Genomic DNA, 18,854 nt, shown 5'->3' on the forward strand with positions numbered 1-18,854 from the left:
AATTCGAAAGATCCTGCGTACACCTGCTTGACCAGATTCATATGAACATCGCCCAGGGCATGGCATCTGGTACTGGAAATGCGCATCTACGATCCCGTCTATGGAATGCAGTGACAATGCTTTGCTTTATCTTGCTGACATTTTCAGTTTCAGTGTTGGCTCGAGAAAAAACTCCACCGGAGTGGAGACCGGCCCCAGGTACCTTGTTGACATCTAGATCACGATCAACTTGATCCGGCGAAATTTGTTCTTACCACCAGATTTTTCACATCCATTTGAATCAACAATTTTTAAATTTCAAATTTTGCGTGCGCAGGGGACCGTATCCCATATGGTGAGCAAGGCATACTGCGTCCTACATCTCACAGTACTAGAAAGAGCACGAAATTCGAAGCAAGAGCATATTTCAAGCTGTTCCACGGGAAATGCAATCATCTAGCTTGGATCTATTTTCTGTGACATGTGTGTTCATGGTTGCAGGTTTTATTACTCCAACGTTGGATGGCACTTTTACTCTGAATGAGTCTTTGCCTGTCATCATCTTTGCATATGAGCCGACAGGTATTGTTCCAGGATGACTAGTTGATCTGCTTTTCCATACTGAATTGGCTACAAGTTGCAGCAACAGAAATTGGTGATGCTTAGTGGTGGTCTGAGCATGCTACTGCCCGGAATGCCAGCAAATATCAAGATGGCTCAGTCTCTTTGGGGATCGCAGATGTTTTCCTACGCTACATGTGGACCTCTGATGCTTCTGTGCTCCAATTTGTTGCGGAGGCCCCAGCAGAGATTCATTACTTCTTCGCATCATATGGATGTGAGTGATGCTACCTTCTTTGGGGCAAGTACCTTCTTGAGAGGGCATGCTGGGTTTTGCCGAACCCCCTTGAAGCATTCTGGGTGGGAAACGCAGCAATGCAGGACGACCATATTGCTCATAGTGTGATTCGAGAATCTGCCAGCTCGTTTGCATGACCTCAGGCATGTCCTAGGAGTATTTTGTGTGCTTTGCAGTGGATGCAGCTGGAGATGCTGGGTGGATGAAGGAGCGGCTGCTTTGGGCAATGGACAAGCTGGGGATGGGAGATGCAGAGAGGAAGCCCAGGCTGGCCCACTGGCACTTCTCTTCGCTGCCCCTTTCAGGGCTCTCAGATGTGGGCGCAAATTTCATCCCCTACCTGCTGGGTCGATGGCGAGCCTCCAAGAAGACCATCAGTGCTTCTGTCTCAGGTAGCCATGCAGCACCAACTCATGAATGCACACACTACTATCTCCAACTAGAGTGGTCCGCACATAGGCACTAGCTCGAGCAATTTCTGGTCTCTACTCTTCACCTCTGTGTGCACTGGCTATTATTTCGAGCTATCAAGCCCCTGTTTCTGTACCTCAACTTACTTCTGGCCAGGCCATAACAGGATTAAACCCTTTTTCCTGGTTGTTTTTGTAGATTGGGCTGATTATTTATGCCATCTGAGTCTATGTGCAGTTGATGTTTGAGAGTGGTGGACCGCAATGAATATGACTGCCTTTCTGGAAGCAGGTGAAATACTCCTGACAACTGGGCGGCTGGATGCATCCTATGACTGGCTCCCAGCACCCCCTCAGGAGTCAGCACCCCTTGTGCTGTTTGGCAATGGCTGCAACGACCCCAGACCTTACAACCTGGTCGGACAGGTGCCTCTGTCTAGTCCTCACCCAAAAGGAGAATCCAGCTCAGTGTCCATAAATCTGCCTTCAGATTTGCATACTACAGCATAAGGGTTGTGAAGTCCTTGTGCTGTCCACCACTGAACGTTGTTGGCTATGCAGGTTGCATTCATTGTCCAGGAGCATCCCAGCGGTTGGAGTTTAAATTGTACTCATGCACACATAATCAGGTGCCAACTCTTTTGAGCAAAGCCCCTGGCATGTCACTGTCAACCTTCCGCCTATTCTGCCTGTTGAAATGCACTCTGGCAAGCAAAAATATATCCAGGGTTTTTCTATTATTCCTGCGCACTGCAGCGCTGCTCAAGCTGCAAACGCGTCGGGAGTGGTAATCTCTGCAGAGCCTGGCAGCGATGTAGAGCAGCTGGGGTGTGATGGGAGGGAGTGTGATCTGCCCCTCAACATCTGGGCCACCATGATCCCATACCATGCAGCCTTGGATATCAGAATGGTATGATCCAGTCCACTTCTGCCTTGTCCTGCATGTAATATCCTTTTGTGCTCACTACAGGGGCACCACTTCCTTGGATCTTCCTAGGAAGTGGTGCCCCTGTCTATTTGTAAGATCAAACCTTGCTGCTATGCACAGGAACTGGCAGCAGCACAGGAGGTCACAGTCTCCTTGGGTGATGAGGACAGGCCAGGCTACTTTGCTGCAATAAATGATAACCAAGAATTGGCGGAAGTTGGCTGGCTGAAATTTCCCAAGCTGATGCACATTGGGTGGGCGGCACAGTGGCTGCAGTATGAGGCTGAGCTGCGCATGAATCTGAGCCGGCCCGCCCTTGTGGTGCCTATTTTCAAGGAACAGGTAAGGGATGAAGAATCCAAGCTACTCAGCAGCACATTTGCCATGACCCTCTGTGGGGCAGCGCATCTTGTTGATGGGAAATGTCTGGACTATGCAGCTCGTGCACAAGGTCTGGCTGAGGCGAGCCACAAAGTCATGGCTGGCGTGACACAATACTGTGTGTCGGCAGATCATGCAAGGCGAGCAGGGGGTGGTCGCACATGTGAAGCTGCCAAAACAAGCAGAGCAGCAGGAGTACGACAAGCTTGAGCTGGACTTCACCCTCGGCTGCCCAGGCAAGCACAGGATATGCAATGTCGTTTGGGATCACTCCTTGCTCATAGTTGACGTCCTGACCAGTACCGTGGAGCCCTGTGTGGCATTTGTACTTTGGAGTGTGAGAACTCCTCTGTCTGTCCTGGCAGGCACCCTGGACGCTGACTGCCCAGTGTGGGACCACGTGGTGCAGCTCTTTGTGTGCTGCGAGGATGATGACGGCCGCACAGACCACTGCGACAAGTGTGATGTCACGCCCTGGATGTCAATGACCAAAGGTAATTCACTGAACATATCAACCGCCCAAGACAGAATGTCAACTTCTCCATCTTAGCATGGATTGGTGATTTTGTTCTGACTGCTTGCTGCAGATCCCAGCGGCGAGCAGTGGAGGCGGGAGAATCAGCAGCAGGCAGCGCAGGGGTTGCTCAAGGGAAGTGACGCGTGCGGCAGGGAGTTGGGCAGGTGGATAACGCCCTTCAGGAGGCGTGTCGGCCGCTGGCTTACTGATGCGACGCCCCTGTGGCCGCTGCTCACCTCCCGTCAGTGCAGGTGCATGCCCTTGCTGGTTTTTGTTCCCTTTGAAAAGCGCATCATTGTGCTGAGATTTCCCTGGGGGTGGGCATGGCCTGGGCATGTGCTCTGCTGATTATTTGAAGGACTGAAGAGGAGGAGCATGATGGGCTGATATGGGAATTGCATGCAGGTTTCAGGCCCAGACAGCTCCTTGGGCCCTGCCCTGGAAGCCGTCGTTGAGTCTGCGCTTCAGCAAGTCAGATGACATGTTGCAAAGAGTCGTTGCAGGTGAGGATGATGCTCAGCTTTGCATCACAGATGCAAACAAAAGGTTTCGATATGGTCTAATAGGTACTGGGGAATTCACTGAGCTGTTGAAGATGTTTCAGATGCAGAAGGGGGTCCATTTCAGCTGCTGCCTCTGTTCAAAGGGGGTACATTTGATACCCACTTCAACAGCGATGACCAGAGGAGGCCAATCCACTTTGCAACTCCAAAAAGCACGCAGCGAGCAATACTAGAGGCTGTCATTACAGGTGTGCACATACTTTATGGCTCTCTGTCCATCACATGGAGAAATTATCAAGCATTCATTGGTTTCCTGGCATCTAGTCATGCATTGTTCACGTAAAGTGCAGCGAAGCCCTGGCATGTGAGATCTGCACAAACGTGCAGGGCACGGGAGCGATGAAAACAATTGTGCAGAGTTCTGTGTGACCAATCACCGCTTCAGCATCAATGGCAGGGAGCATTGGGTCAACTTCACTCAGGCTGGGACACAGTGGGGTTGCACCACCCAGGCGTGCTACTGTCACACTTCTCCAAGCTTTTTAAGTTGTGTTTTTGCCTTCAAGCTCTTCCATGCTTTTTTTGAGTTGTGTTTGAAGGTTGCAATATTGTGACCTCACCCTTGGTGCGAACACTAGATTTTTGAAGGAATCCCTCAGGATACATCCATGCATGCAAGCCAATCATCACAAATGATGTCGCTATGCAGGTTCTGCACGGGATCATCCCAAATGAGCATGGGACATGGCAGTACGGGCGGAATGGCTGGTGCGATGGGCAGAATGTGCGCCCCTGGCTGGCAGAAGTGACCGCAGACCTGAGAGCACATGGCGGCGGGGACAATGTGGTGGAGTATGCTGGATTGTTTGAAGGTCATGATCCAGATGCTAGGGGGTCAAACGCGGGGTACATCATGATGGAGTCTGCAATTGCCTTCTACACCGGATCAAGCGGAACCAGGAACAACAGTGCTTTAAGACACAGGGTCCGCAGTAGTGCTCTGAGCACTACCGCGGAAGCCAGTGGAAGGGTGTGACAAATGCGAGTACACTTTTTAGGAAATATTTTCAATAATGTCATGTATACCTTCTTGGATGGGATACGGAATTAAACGCACTGCGCATGCAAGAATATCACGTGATGATGATCAACGTTTGGTTATGTCATGGAGACAAATCTAGAGAGACAATACCTTTGCATGGCACCTTGCGCAAGGCAAACGATTCTTAAGGTGCTCGATTCCCGTTTCTACCCTTCCAAAAGAATGCCCTTCTACATGCTGCAAGAATGGAAGCTTTGAACCTGTACACGATTGAATATCCTTGCCAGGAACATTTACAAGGGGATTGTAAACAGGAACCTCTTCCCCTTCATGATCCCCTTGATATTCATGGGCCTACTTAGGCAAGTGTGCGCATGCGTGCTCTGGGCGACCCTCCTCAGCCTGTGATCTTTCATGCACATGCACTTCTGCACCTCCATCGGCATCTGCATCTCAACGAGGCCAATCACGTGTCTCCGAATGGACAATGTAAAGAATGGAAATATTCGAGTATGGTATGGTTCGAAGTATGGTTCAAGAATCCGAACCCGCAATAATGGCAGAAATTGGGAGGCACATATACGCCATTTAGGCAAGATGTTATCGGTAGGATCGCATCCAACAGAAGAGCAGGCAGCTGCAGCCCTGTGCAAGTATGACAGGCCTTCCTCAACTTATTGCTGCAGAGAAGCATACGTGTATACACACTCGGTCTTCTTTTCTTGACATCGATCCATCATATGTCTGAAATCATGCTACTCAGTTCATCTCCTTGACGACCATATTGCCACAGGGCGCTGTACAAGGCAGGCCAGCCCTGTGATGGCCTGCCTGAGCTGTCAGAAGCCCAGAAGGCAGAATTGGATGCCATCTCCCTGGAGCAGCTGCTGGAAGGCTTCAAGGCAGCATCCAAGGTCTTCTCCACTGGATCGTCCTCCTACAGGGGGGTTTCTTGGGACAAAGCGGGAAGGAAATGGAAGGCACAAATTTCGGTTGACGGGAAAAGGAAAACGTTGGGGTTGTTCACGAGCGAAGAGGATGCGGCACGAGCCTATGACTGTGCTGCCTTGGCCAAGGACGGAAGGCATGCATACTCCCTGTCCTGCCTGCCTACACAGCCCAAAGCTGCACTCGCAATCACCGCAAATTCTGCTCCTTTGATAAAAAAAAGTGGATTTGCAAACACCTCGGCTGTGTTTTCTTGCGCAGGAAAGCAGTGATCAACTTCCCTGCAGAGCAGTACAATCTTGAGACCGATGCGTCCATAGTTGCACCCAATCTCACAGGTACTCTATGCTTTGTCCTGCCGTCCCTTCTAAGTTCAAGAGTCAGAGGTCTGTTCCTTGCAAAGGAGCTGTCTGGCGCTAACAATGGTGCAAGTTCCTTCAGGGTCTCACGAGGAGGCACCTTCCGCATCTGGGGTCTGCCAGGAGAAGTCGAGGTCAGAGTCTCCCAGTCAACCGCCTGGAGAAATCGTCTCCGAGACCACTGGTGTTCTAGAAGGTAAGACGTTGTGTTCGTCAGCAGGGTCTCAGAAGCTGCTGATGTCATTTGAGTAATGGCCCGTTCAGATAGCTTCCACAGTCATTAATGTGCGCAGTTCGGTTCGTCACAGGAGAGAGTGCAGATGAAACTCAGGGTAACCCCACCCCCAACCTCACATGGCTTTCAGAGTCCTGCAAAGCACACATCCCATCAGTGCCTTCTCTATAAATTTGCAGCAAACACTGATTATGTCAAGGTCACAGCCTCCTCTGATAGCAGCATCACACCATTTGCAGATTGCCACTGTGTGCTTCATGCACCATGCATGCAGAAGAGGTGCTGCAATGAATGAGCACGCTGTTCTTGAACATCCCCGAACGGAAGGGATGCATTCAACAGGAATACCTGAGTTATGAACATCTTCAGCAACGCTTGTAGATCTCTATGCACCGGACTGGGAGCACTGGGGCAGTGAAGATGCATGGACAGGAGTGTGCGAGTCTGTGGAGGACAGCCATGAGAATATTTGGGCGGCTGCATTCACAGAAGAGGACGAGGGCTTTGAGGAGATTCCAGGCATCCCCGAATGGCTGACTTCATCCCTGACTTGCCTGACCAAGCACACATGCTTTGATTACACGTTCAGACTGACCCATCTGAAGCATTGCAGATCCTGTCCCGGCAGTCATAGATTGTCATGCATGCACCAACTTTTCAATTGGGACCTCCTTGCAAATCACAATCTTTCATATGCACTGCATAAAAAGTTGATCATGGATGCGCTTCCCTGTACAACAACCTGCCGTTCTCTCCTCACATCATCCTGGACAGCATGCATGCATGATTGCTTTTGGGGTGTTATGACGAAGTCCAGTGACAATATTGCTCAGGCATGACGGAGCAGGACATGGAGGAGTACCTGGCCAGCGGGCGCCTGGAGCCCAACTTGCACATCTTCTCCAACCCCCTCTACCCAGCCTACGACAGCGACCTGGACAAGGCAAAGCACGAGTCCTGGATGGCCTTCAACGCCGCCAAAGACAGCACCGACCCAGAGGTCTGGCACAGGGCGGATCTGGCCGGCGAAAATCTGCTGCGCGCCTACGCTGAGGCAGACAGCTCTGATGATGATGAAGCAGCTGATGATGGGGTGCGTCTGATGATCCGTGTCAAGTGTTTCTATTGGCGCTGCAGCAATGGTCACAGGTGTCTTTTAAGATCTGTTCATGGAACGGCCAGTTGAGAGGTTTGTCAACTGGTTACTGTAAGTACCATGCCTGCTGCCCTGCGAAAGGGCTGCATGAGACGAGTGGCAGTGCTTGTTTGTGCGAAGCCTTAAAGTGAAAGGACGGAAATGTGTGCATGTGGGATTCAGCTGATGGCAATTATTGGTGAAACAGGAGAGTGAGGATGGTCCATCGGGGGCACAGGCATTTGCTGACACCGAAACTGTCAAGCTGAAGCCCGGCAGTGGCTGGCAATCGTGAGCATCCCTGTCCTTATCAATTGCTCCTTCAGCCATGCGTCTTCATGACGATATTTAAGAAATTTCTTGCATTTTTCAATGAAAGCGTAACCATTCACTTCCCAGGAAGAGTGTTTTAACTGCTGCAGGATCAATGGCCACTGGATCCGCAGAGTGGCCCTGCCAGAGGACGAGGAGTTTCTGGGATTCGGGCCGGATCCTGCCACATATACATCCAGCAACGGCAGTGTTGAGCCTGGAAACGGTAGGCAGTGGGCAACTGCGCTTCATCATAAAGTGCACCTTCTCCTTTCATGCCACCTGTAGTATTCCGGGTTTAAGCGGAACAACATGTGGCCACACCAAAGCTGAAAATGAGACACTTGTTTCTCTGAAAAGCACCATGAGGCAGCTGCAAAGGCATAGTGCCCGAAAATGTGCATGAATATTAAGAGCAACCCATGCATGACCATGACCAGCAATTTACCAGTCCTAATCCAATTGAAAGTCCCCTAGTGTGCTGCCCGCAGACGAGCAGCCATGCAAGAAGATGAAGACAGGCAAGGAAAACACCAATGACATGGAAGGAGAAGGCCTTGCTACAGGTCAGCAATAGCCCAGGCTTCCTCCTCAGGCAACTATTGGAAAACTGTACTTGTTGCTTCCGGAACTCACCGCAGACTTGCACTGATGTGGAATTTTTTTAAGTGCGTGCAGGTCGGATGGTGGCAAAGGTGGTGGAGCTGACCAAGCGGCTGGAAGGCATTGTGGTGAGAAACGTCCATGGCCTGGATTCTTCCGAAATGGTGCACTGCATTTCTCAATTTGTAGACTTGAAATTCTTATTTCTGTGTAAGGAAATACCCCCCTGCTGGCCACCGCGGAGGCGCTCTCATGAGCAGCGCCACGGCATCCGACCTGCATGCATGTATTTCAAGGTAGCATGCAGTGTTTGGTAGAGTAATTAGGATGACTGACGCAGGAGCGCTACAAGAATGGAGACCTGCCTTTCTGGGCAGTGGATGCTGAGGGTGCCCAGATTCAAGCTGACTTCGATGCCTTCATGGGCCGGTGTGTTCCTTGACTTCTTCATCCTTTGCTGGATGCTGGTGCTGCATGCATGCATGTACTGTTCATCATAGCTGATGCATGGAGAATGCGCACGTCCAAAAGTCCAGGAATGAGCTTGCATGCACACAGCCTGATGTGGTTCAGTAGCACTGGATTTAGTTAGGCTTGCTCTGCATGCAGGCCACTGCACGATCCCAGCAAGCCGCCATCCTACAGCGCTGGACATGTGTCCAAGGTACCATACCTGAGCTCAGATTGATACAGGTTGCAGCATCAGAGGTCTGGTATGAAAGAGGGTCCTGCTGCCTTGTTTGTGCCGCTTTGCTCTCTGCAGAATAAAACGTTATGTCTGGGCATGGTGCTATTACGCAGGAAGAATTGCTGGAGCTAGAGCGCAGGGAGGAAGCTGCAAGAGACCCAGACGCTGTCATCACCCAGGCAGGCAAATACAGCATCCGTACTGCCACCAACGGCGAATCTACGATCATGCTGTGAGACACTCCAGGCAATCTAGTACTCCCAAGGTTCCACATTTCTGTGTCTGAGTAATATGATGTTTCAGATTCATGCTGTGTGACACCTCGGGCTATTTTGTACTCCCAACATTCCAATACTCTGTGTCTCAGCAGTTTGATGTGTCAGAATCACGCTGTGAGACACTTCAGGCAATTTAGTACTCGCAAGGTTACTATTTCTGTGTCTTGAGCAACTGAAATTTGATCTGTCAGAAGTCCCGACTCAGAATGCTGTGAAGTGCATGCTGTCTTGCATTTGATTGATTGGTAGGAATAAGTTTCAGTGCTTTGATTAACAATTTGGTGGCACAGTAGGGCCCTCACAGGCCTTACGCCCCTTGCTGTCAGCAGCATCTCAGATGCACTGGTACTATGTCAGGCTTTATCGCAGCATTGACAACTCATGTAGAATGTTTTTTGTAGTGTGAGTTTGTCTTACACGAGTTCCATATACAAATGCGGCAATGTTTCATCGAGATTCATGGCAGTGTGCCAAGCTGGATGCCGGGAAAGCAGATGACTAAAGTCACACATGCAAAGCTATGCAGCATACTTGGGATCCCGCTTCATATGCAACACAGCACATGTATTAGCCGACTTCAATTTGCAATGGGCATGCCAGATACATGTTGCCAATGCGCTTGCAAGAAGATTTCAATGTGCTTCTGCCTCAGGACTGTCTTATCAGTGCTTGTGCTCAAAGCACCAAAGCAATCCACTGATGCCCCTCGCGATCGCTTGTCCTCACTCCTCGTGTGAGATCTGCACAACCACCTTGCCCCTGGAATGCGCCGTCTCCGCATGCTTGTGCGCTTCCCTGCGCCCAGATCAACACCTATTTGTGAATAGGGATGTTTAATCACCGTGCACGCTGGTCTTGCCAGAGGCAAGGTCTGCAGACAAGCTGCAGGTAACAGCTACCAGAATCCCCACCCCTTGATGGACTCAAATAAGGCTTGATTAGGCTTTAATGTGCCCTCACCTTCAACATTGAATTGTTTTGGAAAGCAGCATTTGCGTCCATGCAAAAGTGCCTACCTGATCTCCTTCAGCCAGAAGATCTTGTCCACAACCAGCTTGATGTCAGCCTGCAACGCTCAGCAGCATCAGCGCCATGCCAGTGCCGTTCCCTACAACCCCATCAGATATTCTGCACACGAGGGACATCTGGTATATGAGACTCACGTTCTCAAGGTACTCAGAGATGATGCTGAGCTGCGCGCCATTTGGTTTCACCTGTGAAGATTCACATGCAGCTTCAGCAGAGCCACATAATCATTTCACTTCTGCTTGCCAGCTTGGCAAAATCCGGAGAGCTGCAGAGATGGGCAGATGCTTACCAGGATGAGAATATACTTGCGATCCTTCCACTCTTTCCCGGCCTTGATCTTCTGCTCATTTGTGTTGCTGCATGCACATGATCGAACTGTAAAGTACCACCAAAGAGAAGTGCATCTGGGGTCTTGAGCAGCAAAGTACTCTACCAGGCTGCTGCTGATGAAGAAAGATATGAGGTGAGCATTGGAGAGAAGTGTGGCGCACTTGTTCATGATGTGGGTGTAGGTGCCATGGGGTGCAAGCACTGTGTAGCTCTTGTCCTCCACAGTACCTGGTAGAAAAGCAAATCAATTGACTAATAGGGTCAGTCCCCTCGGGACGATCTTCAAGATTAAGCTTATGCATGCGCTCCTATTTTACGAAAGGGAAGTAAGCGCAAGTATAAATGGGCAGCAGGGCAGCAAAACACCATGCTTGCAGCTGCAGCATCAGAAGAAGTGCCCACCTCCAATGGCGTCAATGACCAGGTCAAAGGGCTTATCCTTGTACTTCTCAGCAAAGTCCTCCTCCTTGTAGTTGAGCACCTCGTCAGCACCCAGCTCCTGCACAGCACCATGCCTCACACTGCCACAGCCACTCCAAAGGCTCCACTATGTTACCAGCATGCATGCCACATGCATGTATCCTAGCCCCCACAAGTTTGTCGCTGGAAAGTGGAGAATGCCAGCGTTGATGTCACTGCAATAGTTGCTACTAATCGTTGCTGCCGATTCCTGGGCCCCGGCTGGCGGAATTTGTGAGTACCGTGCCCACGATTGATTGAGCTTCGCTGGAAATAGCGAGTTCACCAAGGGGTAGCAAACACAGCCTGTGCCTGCAGCTTATCTGCAGACAAAACATGCCTGTTGGCAAGAACAGCGATTGTCAAGGACAAAAATGATGATGCTGCACTGGCATACCTCCTTGATGAAGGTCTGGTTGGCGGGGCCGGCTGTGGTAACCACGTATGCCTTGAAGCGCACCTTGGCCAGCTGGATTGCCATGTGGCCCACACCCCCAGCACCCCCATGCACCAGCACCCTCGCACCAGGCTTCAGGTTGCCAGACTCCAGGGCCTGCCATAAACAGCGCTCCTTTCAGATAGCTCTGCAATGCCTGACCTGAGACTACGCTGCATTGCTGCAGATGTAGCTTATGTACATTCCAAAAAGACACTGCATCAAGCAGAGGACAGCTCCGGCTTGGACAGCCAACATACAGGGTGTTTCCCTTCTTTCAAACGGCAGCCCTTCTGCCCACTTGCCACTCGCACTGCCCTGTAGGTCTTGCATTTCAATTCTTCTAAGTGGGGCAAATCATTACAGGATATACAAGTGGTGAACATAGACTCCAGGCATGAAAGGCAAGGCACCTGAAGGGCAGTCAGGGCCACCAAGGGAATGCCGCCGAGGATGTTGAGCAGGATGCCATAGGGAGCCTTGGCCAGCCACTCCTCCTTGCTGGCTGTGTAGTCTGCATAGGTGCCTGCATGCACACCACCACATCATGCACATGCATGTCCGGTGCTATCAATATGTGGAGCACAGCAGGCTAACGCTGTGTATACAGGTGACAGGCGTCTCCTCACCATACTTGTTCTCCTCATTCTCCCAAAGGAAACCCTTTGTCAATGCCAGCACCCGGTCTCCCTTCTTCCACTGCAAATGGAAAGGTGACAATCAGTGTGTGCCGCGTGTGGTCTGCATGATAGGTGCCATCAATGGATTATTTTGTTCTGGAACAGTGGACTTATTGCGCTCACCTTTGATGATTTGGACTCCTCAACAAAGCCTGCCAAGTCTCCTCCCAACACCTAGCAGAGTATTAGACTTTCAGCGGCATAGAAAAGACTGGTGAGAGTGGGTCACTCTTGCTCTCCCCAATTCAGATAATGCAACCCAACAAGACTTGGGTAATCAGCCACATTGACATGATTGGCTCTAAGCGCAATACTCTTACATTCTCAAAACTTTGCTAAGCCCTGATGTCTGTGTTGACGGTGCCTTCAGCTGACTCTAGATGCTATACTGACTCTAGATGCTATAGTGACTGGTAGAATGGCATCTGTCGTTGGATGCCATTCCTCAGATGCGACAGCACAGCAAGGTTGCGAAGCAGATCTGCACTTCTGCAATTTAGTATTTCTTATACCTATCATCTACCACCAGTTGATCGGCTGGCCCCTCGCAAGCCTGCATCTACCACACTATAGCATCTGGAGTCAGCCAAGGCACAGACAACGTAGAGCGCTCAGCACCTTCTAGACTCCTCCGTTATGGGTGTGTACACATATCTACAATTTGAGATACACCCTATTGGAAGGACTGGGCCCCCTTAGGCAATAGGGAATGCTCCTTCTCCCTTGCCTTTGGCAGTTTCTTCGGCGGAAGAGACCCGTCTCGGGTCTTGTAATCCACAGGATTGACGCTCGTGCTCACCTGACGGACAAGAACCTGCATGACATTCCAGAATCCTGGTGAAATCCCTTTCTAACTACAGTGCGGCATCCCGCAACGACTTGGTATACGGGAATATGCGTGACGAGACAGATCTGAGAGATGCACAATTAGAAAAGTGTCCGTTGAGTGTAATCTATCAATATCGAGCATCGTCATAAGTATTTACTGGGGTTTTCAGTGACGAGGTGTCGACAATGGTCGGATTATGCAAAGCAGAAGCAAGCGATACAGGCTCAGTCTGTGCAACTGGTCTTGAACATGATTACGAATTATTTTTGTCACCTCGCCGTCATTTATTGTGGGCTTTTCGTAATCGTCCACCAGTTCCAAGACGTCTGGCGGGCCGGTCTTGCGGATCAAAACTGCGTGCACCATGGTGGCGCAAAGTGGGCGGCTACGTCACAGTGGCGGTGTGCAACAGACTTTTATTCAATCGGGTGATACCTTTGATCTCATATTCAGAGCAGGATCCAAGAGATGATTTGAGTACCTTTAATTGACGTGCTGCTTTGTACGGATGCACGTGCACGCACATGCGTTGGTCTAGGCTAGAAGGGCAATGCATCCTGTGTTTTGTGGAAAAATCAACGATTTCCTACTCCTCGCTGTCTTCGAAAATCACACATGTCCAACAGCCACGGGATGACCTGCTCTCAGTGCATGCTTATCACAGATATTGTCCTGCCAGAGGCAAGGTGTGTCTAGAATAATTGCAGAGACAGGCTGCCTCATATTCTATCCTGTAATGGATTCGCCAGATCTTAGTAAAACCCAATCGATCGTGGGCACGGTGCTCAATACTTCACTTGCCCCTCGCCAGCCGGGGCCCAACCAGTGCATGCCATATGGTTAATTCTACAGTGCTGGCACCAGCCTGACAGTCGGGCCCCAATCGAGAACTGGTTGCAAATCTGTACCAGAAAGAAAAGCTACTACAATTCTTAGTGTCTGAGGTTTACTGATGACCCACAGCGTCAACCACAATTAATACTGGAGTTGAATGTGGAACGCATGTCCATAACTTCAGTACAGCAAACATTCAAGTCAGCACTGATGGTCTCGCGGGAGCAGGTTCACTCTTTGGAGATCTGCACCACAATCTTCCCCCTTCCTTGCTTGTTTTCAGCGTATTCATGTGCTTCCCTGCACACGTCCAAACACACCTCCATGGCATATCATCAGCAGCTAGAACTCTGCATAAGAAGGCCAGCTTCTGAAACAATTACCTCTCAACAGACCAGCAATCTGAGACGCACCTGATCTGCTCCAACGGGAAGATCTTGTCCACAACCAGCTTCACAGATCCCTGTGTCGAAGACGCCACACTTGGAGATTGATCAATATAGCTTACACGAGGTCAATCATGTGGCTGGCAGGATGCTGTTTCATCATGCATATTTGTTGAACAAACATGGCTGCGCTAATGCATGTGGAGGAGCTGGAAATATCCTGGGCAACACACCTGCTCCAAGTAGCCCGCGACGATCTGCAGCTGCTCACCATTTGGAACAACCTACGCAGCGCACAGAATGACGGTGACTAAGACAGTGCTCCGCAATGCTGCTTCCATCTACAGCAAACGTATGGCAGCTCATTTCCGCAGGCAAGATCTGCAGTCGACGCACCAGAGTTGTCTCATACTTGCGGCCGGTCCAGGCTTTCCCGGCCTCAATCTTCTTTGGGTCAGTGTGGCTGCATGCAAAAGGCAATCTTGTCAGACGTTTCCATGCAGAGCGTTCTTGAGCCGTGGGACACATCACTTTTGATGCAGAATCAACAACAGGAAGCGTGGGTGTGTCCGCTCACGTGCTGAAGATGTGCAGATAAGTGCCTGTCTCTGTAAGCACAGTGTAGCTCCTGTCTTCCACATCACCTGCACAAAGTCATGGTCAGTCAACTGCTGCTTTACACATGCAGCTCTACTAAAGCAGGACAAGCAAAGCCCGCTGATGCAAAAAAGGCTGCGCAGGGGGATGCATGTCACTTTACGCTGCTCAAACCATCACTTGCAGGAATTACAGCACACCTCCTACTGCGTCAATGACCAGGTCAAAGGGCTTGTCCTTGTACTTCGCTGCAAAGTCCTCTGTCTGGTAGTCGACAACCTCATCCGCACCCAGCTCCTGCAGCAGGCATGCCATACGCTGATATTCACAAAGATAGCGCACATTGCAGATTTGTGGCAAGATCAAGCCCGGCGGGAATGTGCATGCATCCTGAGGGCAGCTATTCCTGATCGAGCAGCCAATTTTATGGCTGACACGTGTGCTCATGTGAAGATTGAGGTGTACCTTGAGGAACTCCTGGTTCTTGGTGGATCCTGTGGTGACCACAAAAGCCTTCCAGTGCGCCTTGGCCAGCTGGATTGCAAAGTGGCCCACGCCGCCAGCTCCAGCATGCACCAGCACCCGCCCCTTCCCTGGCTGCAGCCCACCAGATTCCAGAGCCTGTGGACAGTAAACAGGCCTCACAAGACGAGAAGGCTGCTGAAGAAAGGTCACTGAGCCAGTTGCCAGGGGTTGATTGTAGCAAGTAGGAGTAGCTATCAGCCAGTGATATGGCCATAAGTGATCTCCCTAAGGTTTACATTTAATGGTAGCCCGCTTGTGGCTAATCAATCAATTGGTGTTGTTTTCAGGACACTTTGCTGACTGAGCAGCATGCCAACAGCGTTGAAGGCTCAACTGATAGGCCCTACAACCGGCCCAGATTATCTCCAAATATGGCTCACCTGGAATGCAGTCAGGGCTACCAAAGGTACACCCCCTGCAATGTCTAGCGCAAGAGTGGATGGGACAAGCGCCAGCCAGTCTTCGTGGCTGGCAGTGTACTCTGCATATGACCCTGCACCGAAATACAGGGGGACCTTACAATGTTGCATGCATGGCACCATTTGACAGCATCTGCACAGACAAATGACCTACAATGATTGCCGCTTTCGTATGAATTTCTCTTCATCAAAAAAGCTGGCTGCGCACCATATTCATCTGTGTCCCAGCGGAACCCAGGGGTCAATGCAAAGACACGATCGCCCTCCTTCCACTGCACGAACAGACAATGTTATGGGCATGCATGGCTTTTTAAGGAACCAATGGATGTCACATACAAGCATACTGCCAGTGGATTGCAGCTAATCGAAAGTAAGGTGCAATATTGTTGGATAAACAGGACTGGAGCACCAAACCTTGGATGAAAGTGACTCTGCTATGATCCCTGCTGCATCGCCACCCAACACCTGGATACGAATGCCTTCTCAATCACCTGAATTTTTAACTTCCATAATTTTGCGTTCTTTCCTGTGAGGTAGACTGGAAAGCACCAATGCAGGCACACATTTGAAGGGTTGCTTTACCTTTGGCAGTTTTTCGGCGCGCCCAGACCGTACTTTGTAATCAACTGGATTTACGGAAGTACTTATCTGTCGGATGAGGACCTGCAAGCACGCAGCAAATCTGCATGTCTGAACGTGCAATGGCAGCAACGGCATGGGCATCTCGTGTGAGGCTGAAACGTCTGTAAAGGTGTCCGTCCAAGAACATTTTGGGCGTTTCCTACGTACTGTGAGAGTAATTGTCCATGATACAAATGTAAAATGGAGGAATTCATGGATATTACGAGAGGGGATCGACCGGGTCGTTGGCGGGTGATCCTTTACACACTGGAGAGTGGGCACAGTCAAATACCTGTCCACTGACGATTTTTGGCTTCTTGTAGTCGTTTGTAAGCTTTAAAACATCGGGAGGTCCGGTTTTGTGAATTTCTACAGCGCGCACCATCCTGAGATCAGCCAACTTTATTGGCAATGTTGATGAGAACAGCTGCTTGCACAATGAAGTGGCACTGATCAACGGTCTTACCATGACCTTTCACCGCTTCAGAATGGAAAGGTCCTTCTCAAATCGCGATCCTATAATTTGCCCCACCCACGTGGCCTCCAGGGCACGTGCCGGCATGTGCTGCATTGTGCTTGCGCACAAGGCAAGGTAGGACATCACGAGACTCAGAATGACCTTGAATTTTCTTACGGTAGTAAAATGAGCCATGAGAGTTCTCTTCTTGTTAATATGCAATCGCTGCTTCAGTCAAGATTATGCCAATTTTATTGGCTGCAGCAATCACAACGGTTGCCTCGGGCTTGCATGCCATGTCAGTGACACATGTGCGTTGCCTGATGCTTGCTGTACCAATAATTGATAGCCAAGAGAATTTGCCGCTGCTATGCTTGAGCCAGCCTCTGTTTGCAGAAAAATCCAGAACAGAAGTCACATGGATCCATGGGCTGATGCCATCAGCCCGGCTAGGGCCTAGGCCTGGGCATGCAGCCACTTCAAGATTTAATCTTGAATATTCGGATCTATGTCATGTGCACAGACGTACATAGCCGTGTAACGTGATGTCTAAACATTGGTAAAGTGCCCTCATGTCACAACAGCCTTTGCCAACTGCTGCCTGTGACAGGGCACAGAGACAGTCCCGTACTCCAGAAGATCTGCATGGCAACGACAACTTGTTGAACCTTAAGGCAGGTGATGATTGACAGTCATCGACATAGTGAACATGCCAATTTCAGCGATGCCAGGTGTACACAATCCTATTAAATAACTTGAAATCTACAGACAAGGTTGCAGGCAGTTTCCCGAAGGTTTGCAGTGTGCACTGTAAAAAGCTTTCGTCCCTACCTTGTTGTACAGGCTGGTTGCCAAGGTCCCGTCCCCCAAATACAGTCCAGCAGTGCTGCAGAGACCATCCACTGACACATACTTGGGCTGTAATGCCCATGAGAATTTCTCGCCAGTGATGACGTCAATCTCATTCCTGCAGATGTACGGATTTCTGAGAATCACTCGATATCATAAGATGTCAAGAAAGCGGTATGGATGCCCTCCAAGCCAAAACACAGAGGCAAGAAATCACCTTGTGTTTATATCTCTGTCCACACCCAAAGCTGATGTATGCTCAGATTGCCATCGTTGCCTCTTCAAGCGCAAGTCCACCAGCTCTGGTGTCTGCACGCAGAAGATGCCTGCACATGCAGAACTTGGGTAATTGGTTTGAACACTCTGACACCCTCTGCAGATCAGTGAATGAGCAATTGCTCATGTACTGCTGCTGCTGCTGCCGCACAGACAGCTGACTGCGTGTACAAACAGGGCACAGGGACAACCTTCATCAAGATGAAGCGGTGGCAGGCTTGCAGCCTCTGCGAATCCGCGCTTCCTGGTCATGGTTGAGGAAGACTGGATAGGTGTCAGCAGGCCCAGCTTTCTGCCAGCGGCCTCTATGTCACTGTCTGACCAGTGCTTGCAGTCCCGCAGTGGGGCGATCAGGTCGCCGCTGGACGCATCTGTGAAAGCCTCAACCGGCCTGACACCCCCCAGAGTCCTGTAGTAGTGCAGCCCATATGCGCCCTACATACACAAAACCGCTCTCGACACCTTGGCAGGTTCCTTTACTATCATGCATCTGACTTAGGAAGACGCCCCCAAAGTTGACCATGGTGACCAGAGTTTGGCATCCTCCAGCAGGTGAAGGTCTTGAGACAGGCAATAAAGTTGGCCTTGTGTAAAACTCGGAAGAGCTCGAGGGCTTACGGTGAATACGGCTTGCGCGTGTTTGGCAGCATCTAAATGCGCTCCTTGGGCCTCGCTCTGAGCGCTGTTGGGCAAGCCTGCTGCCCTCTGATCCTGCAGCATTGCCTGATACACGCAGTCACAAAATCGTCAGCGGAGTCTTGCACCCTCTGAAGTGATCATTTCCTGCTCATCCCCAGACAATCGATCGCCGACAAGCCAAGAGAATGTCCAAAGAGAAGGGGGTGTTGCACACAATTTGCCCTGCACACCTTGAGGAAGCTTCCTCTCTGCTTCCCTCAGGATGGAGATCAGGCCACAAGTGTCCCTGGTCTATCGAGATTGAGCAAAAC

At 50.4% G+C, this 18,854-nt stretch overlaps 2 protein-coding genes across 2 annotated transcripts; both read right to left on the reverse strand.

The window, feature by feature from the left end:
* Nucleotides 1-9,899: 9,899 nt before the first annotated feature.
* Nucleotides 9,900-13,306, reverse strand: COCSUDRAFT_59652 (NAD(P)-binding protein; the record flags this gene model as incomplete). Its single annotated transcript, XM_005643657.1, has 9 exons — nucleotides 9,900-9,972; nucleotides 10,194-10,243; nucleotides 10,496-10,562; nucleotides 10,698-10,764; nucleotides 10,939-11,035; nucleotides 11,393-11,548; nucleotides 11,845-11,957; nucleotides 12,061-12,130; nucleotides 13,214-13,306. The coding sequence occupies 9 exons, from the start codon at nucleotides 13,304-13,306 to the stop codon at nucleotides 9,900-9,902; spliced, it is 786 nt and encodes a 261-aa protein (XP_005643714.1).
* Nucleotides 13,307-13,679: 373 nt separating this feature from the next.
* COCSUDRAFT_34374 (putative zinc-binding dehydrogenase) lies at nucleotides 13,680-16,794 on the reverse strand. The gene is made up of 12 exons (XM_005643658.1): nucleotides 16,615-16,794; nucleotides 16,284-16,364; nucleotides 16,116-16,166; nucleotides 15,910-15,973; nucleotides 15,663-15,775; nucleotides 15,223-15,378; nucleotides 14,958-15,054; nucleotides 14,738-14,804; nucleotides 14,557-14,623; nucleotides 14,394-14,444; nucleotides 14,188-14,237; nucleotides 13,680-14,074 (listed from the first exon to the last, which is right to left on the reverse strand). Exons 1-12 carry the CDS (start codon nucleotides 16,705-16,707, stop codon nucleotides 14,005-14,007), a joined length of 960 nt encoding a protein of 319 aa, XP_005643715.1. The 5' UTR covers nucleotides 16,708-16,794; the 3' UTR covers nucleotides 13,680-14,004.
* Nucleotides 16,795-18,854: the final 2,060 nt, after the last annotated feature.

Source organism: Coccomyxa subellipsoidea, assembly GCF_000258705.1.
Source record: "Coccomyxa subellipsoidea C-169, whole genome shotgun sequence".
NCBI classification, from domain to species: domain Eukaryota; kingdom Viridiplantae; phylum Chlorophyta; class Trebouxiophyceae; family Coccomyxaceae; genus Coccomyxa; species Coccomyxa subellipsoidea.

What these genes read in the sequence shown, in the direction of transcription:
- COCSUDRAFT_34374 (XM_005643658.1), bottom strand. Translation starts at nt 16,707, where the DNA reads ATGGTGCGCGCTGTAGAAATTCACAAAACCGGACCTCCCGATGTTTTA. An exon ending in CAAAAATCGTCAGTGGACAG is followed by an intron (nt 16,365 to 16,614) that starts GTATTTGACTGT and finishes GCGTGCTTGCAG; the next exon opens with GTCCTCATCCGACAGATAAG. An exon ending in TATCTGCACATCTTCAGCAC is followed by an intron (nt 14,624 to 14,737) that starts GTGAGCGGACAC and finishes TTTTGCATGCAG; the next exon opens with CCACACTGACCCAAAGAAGA.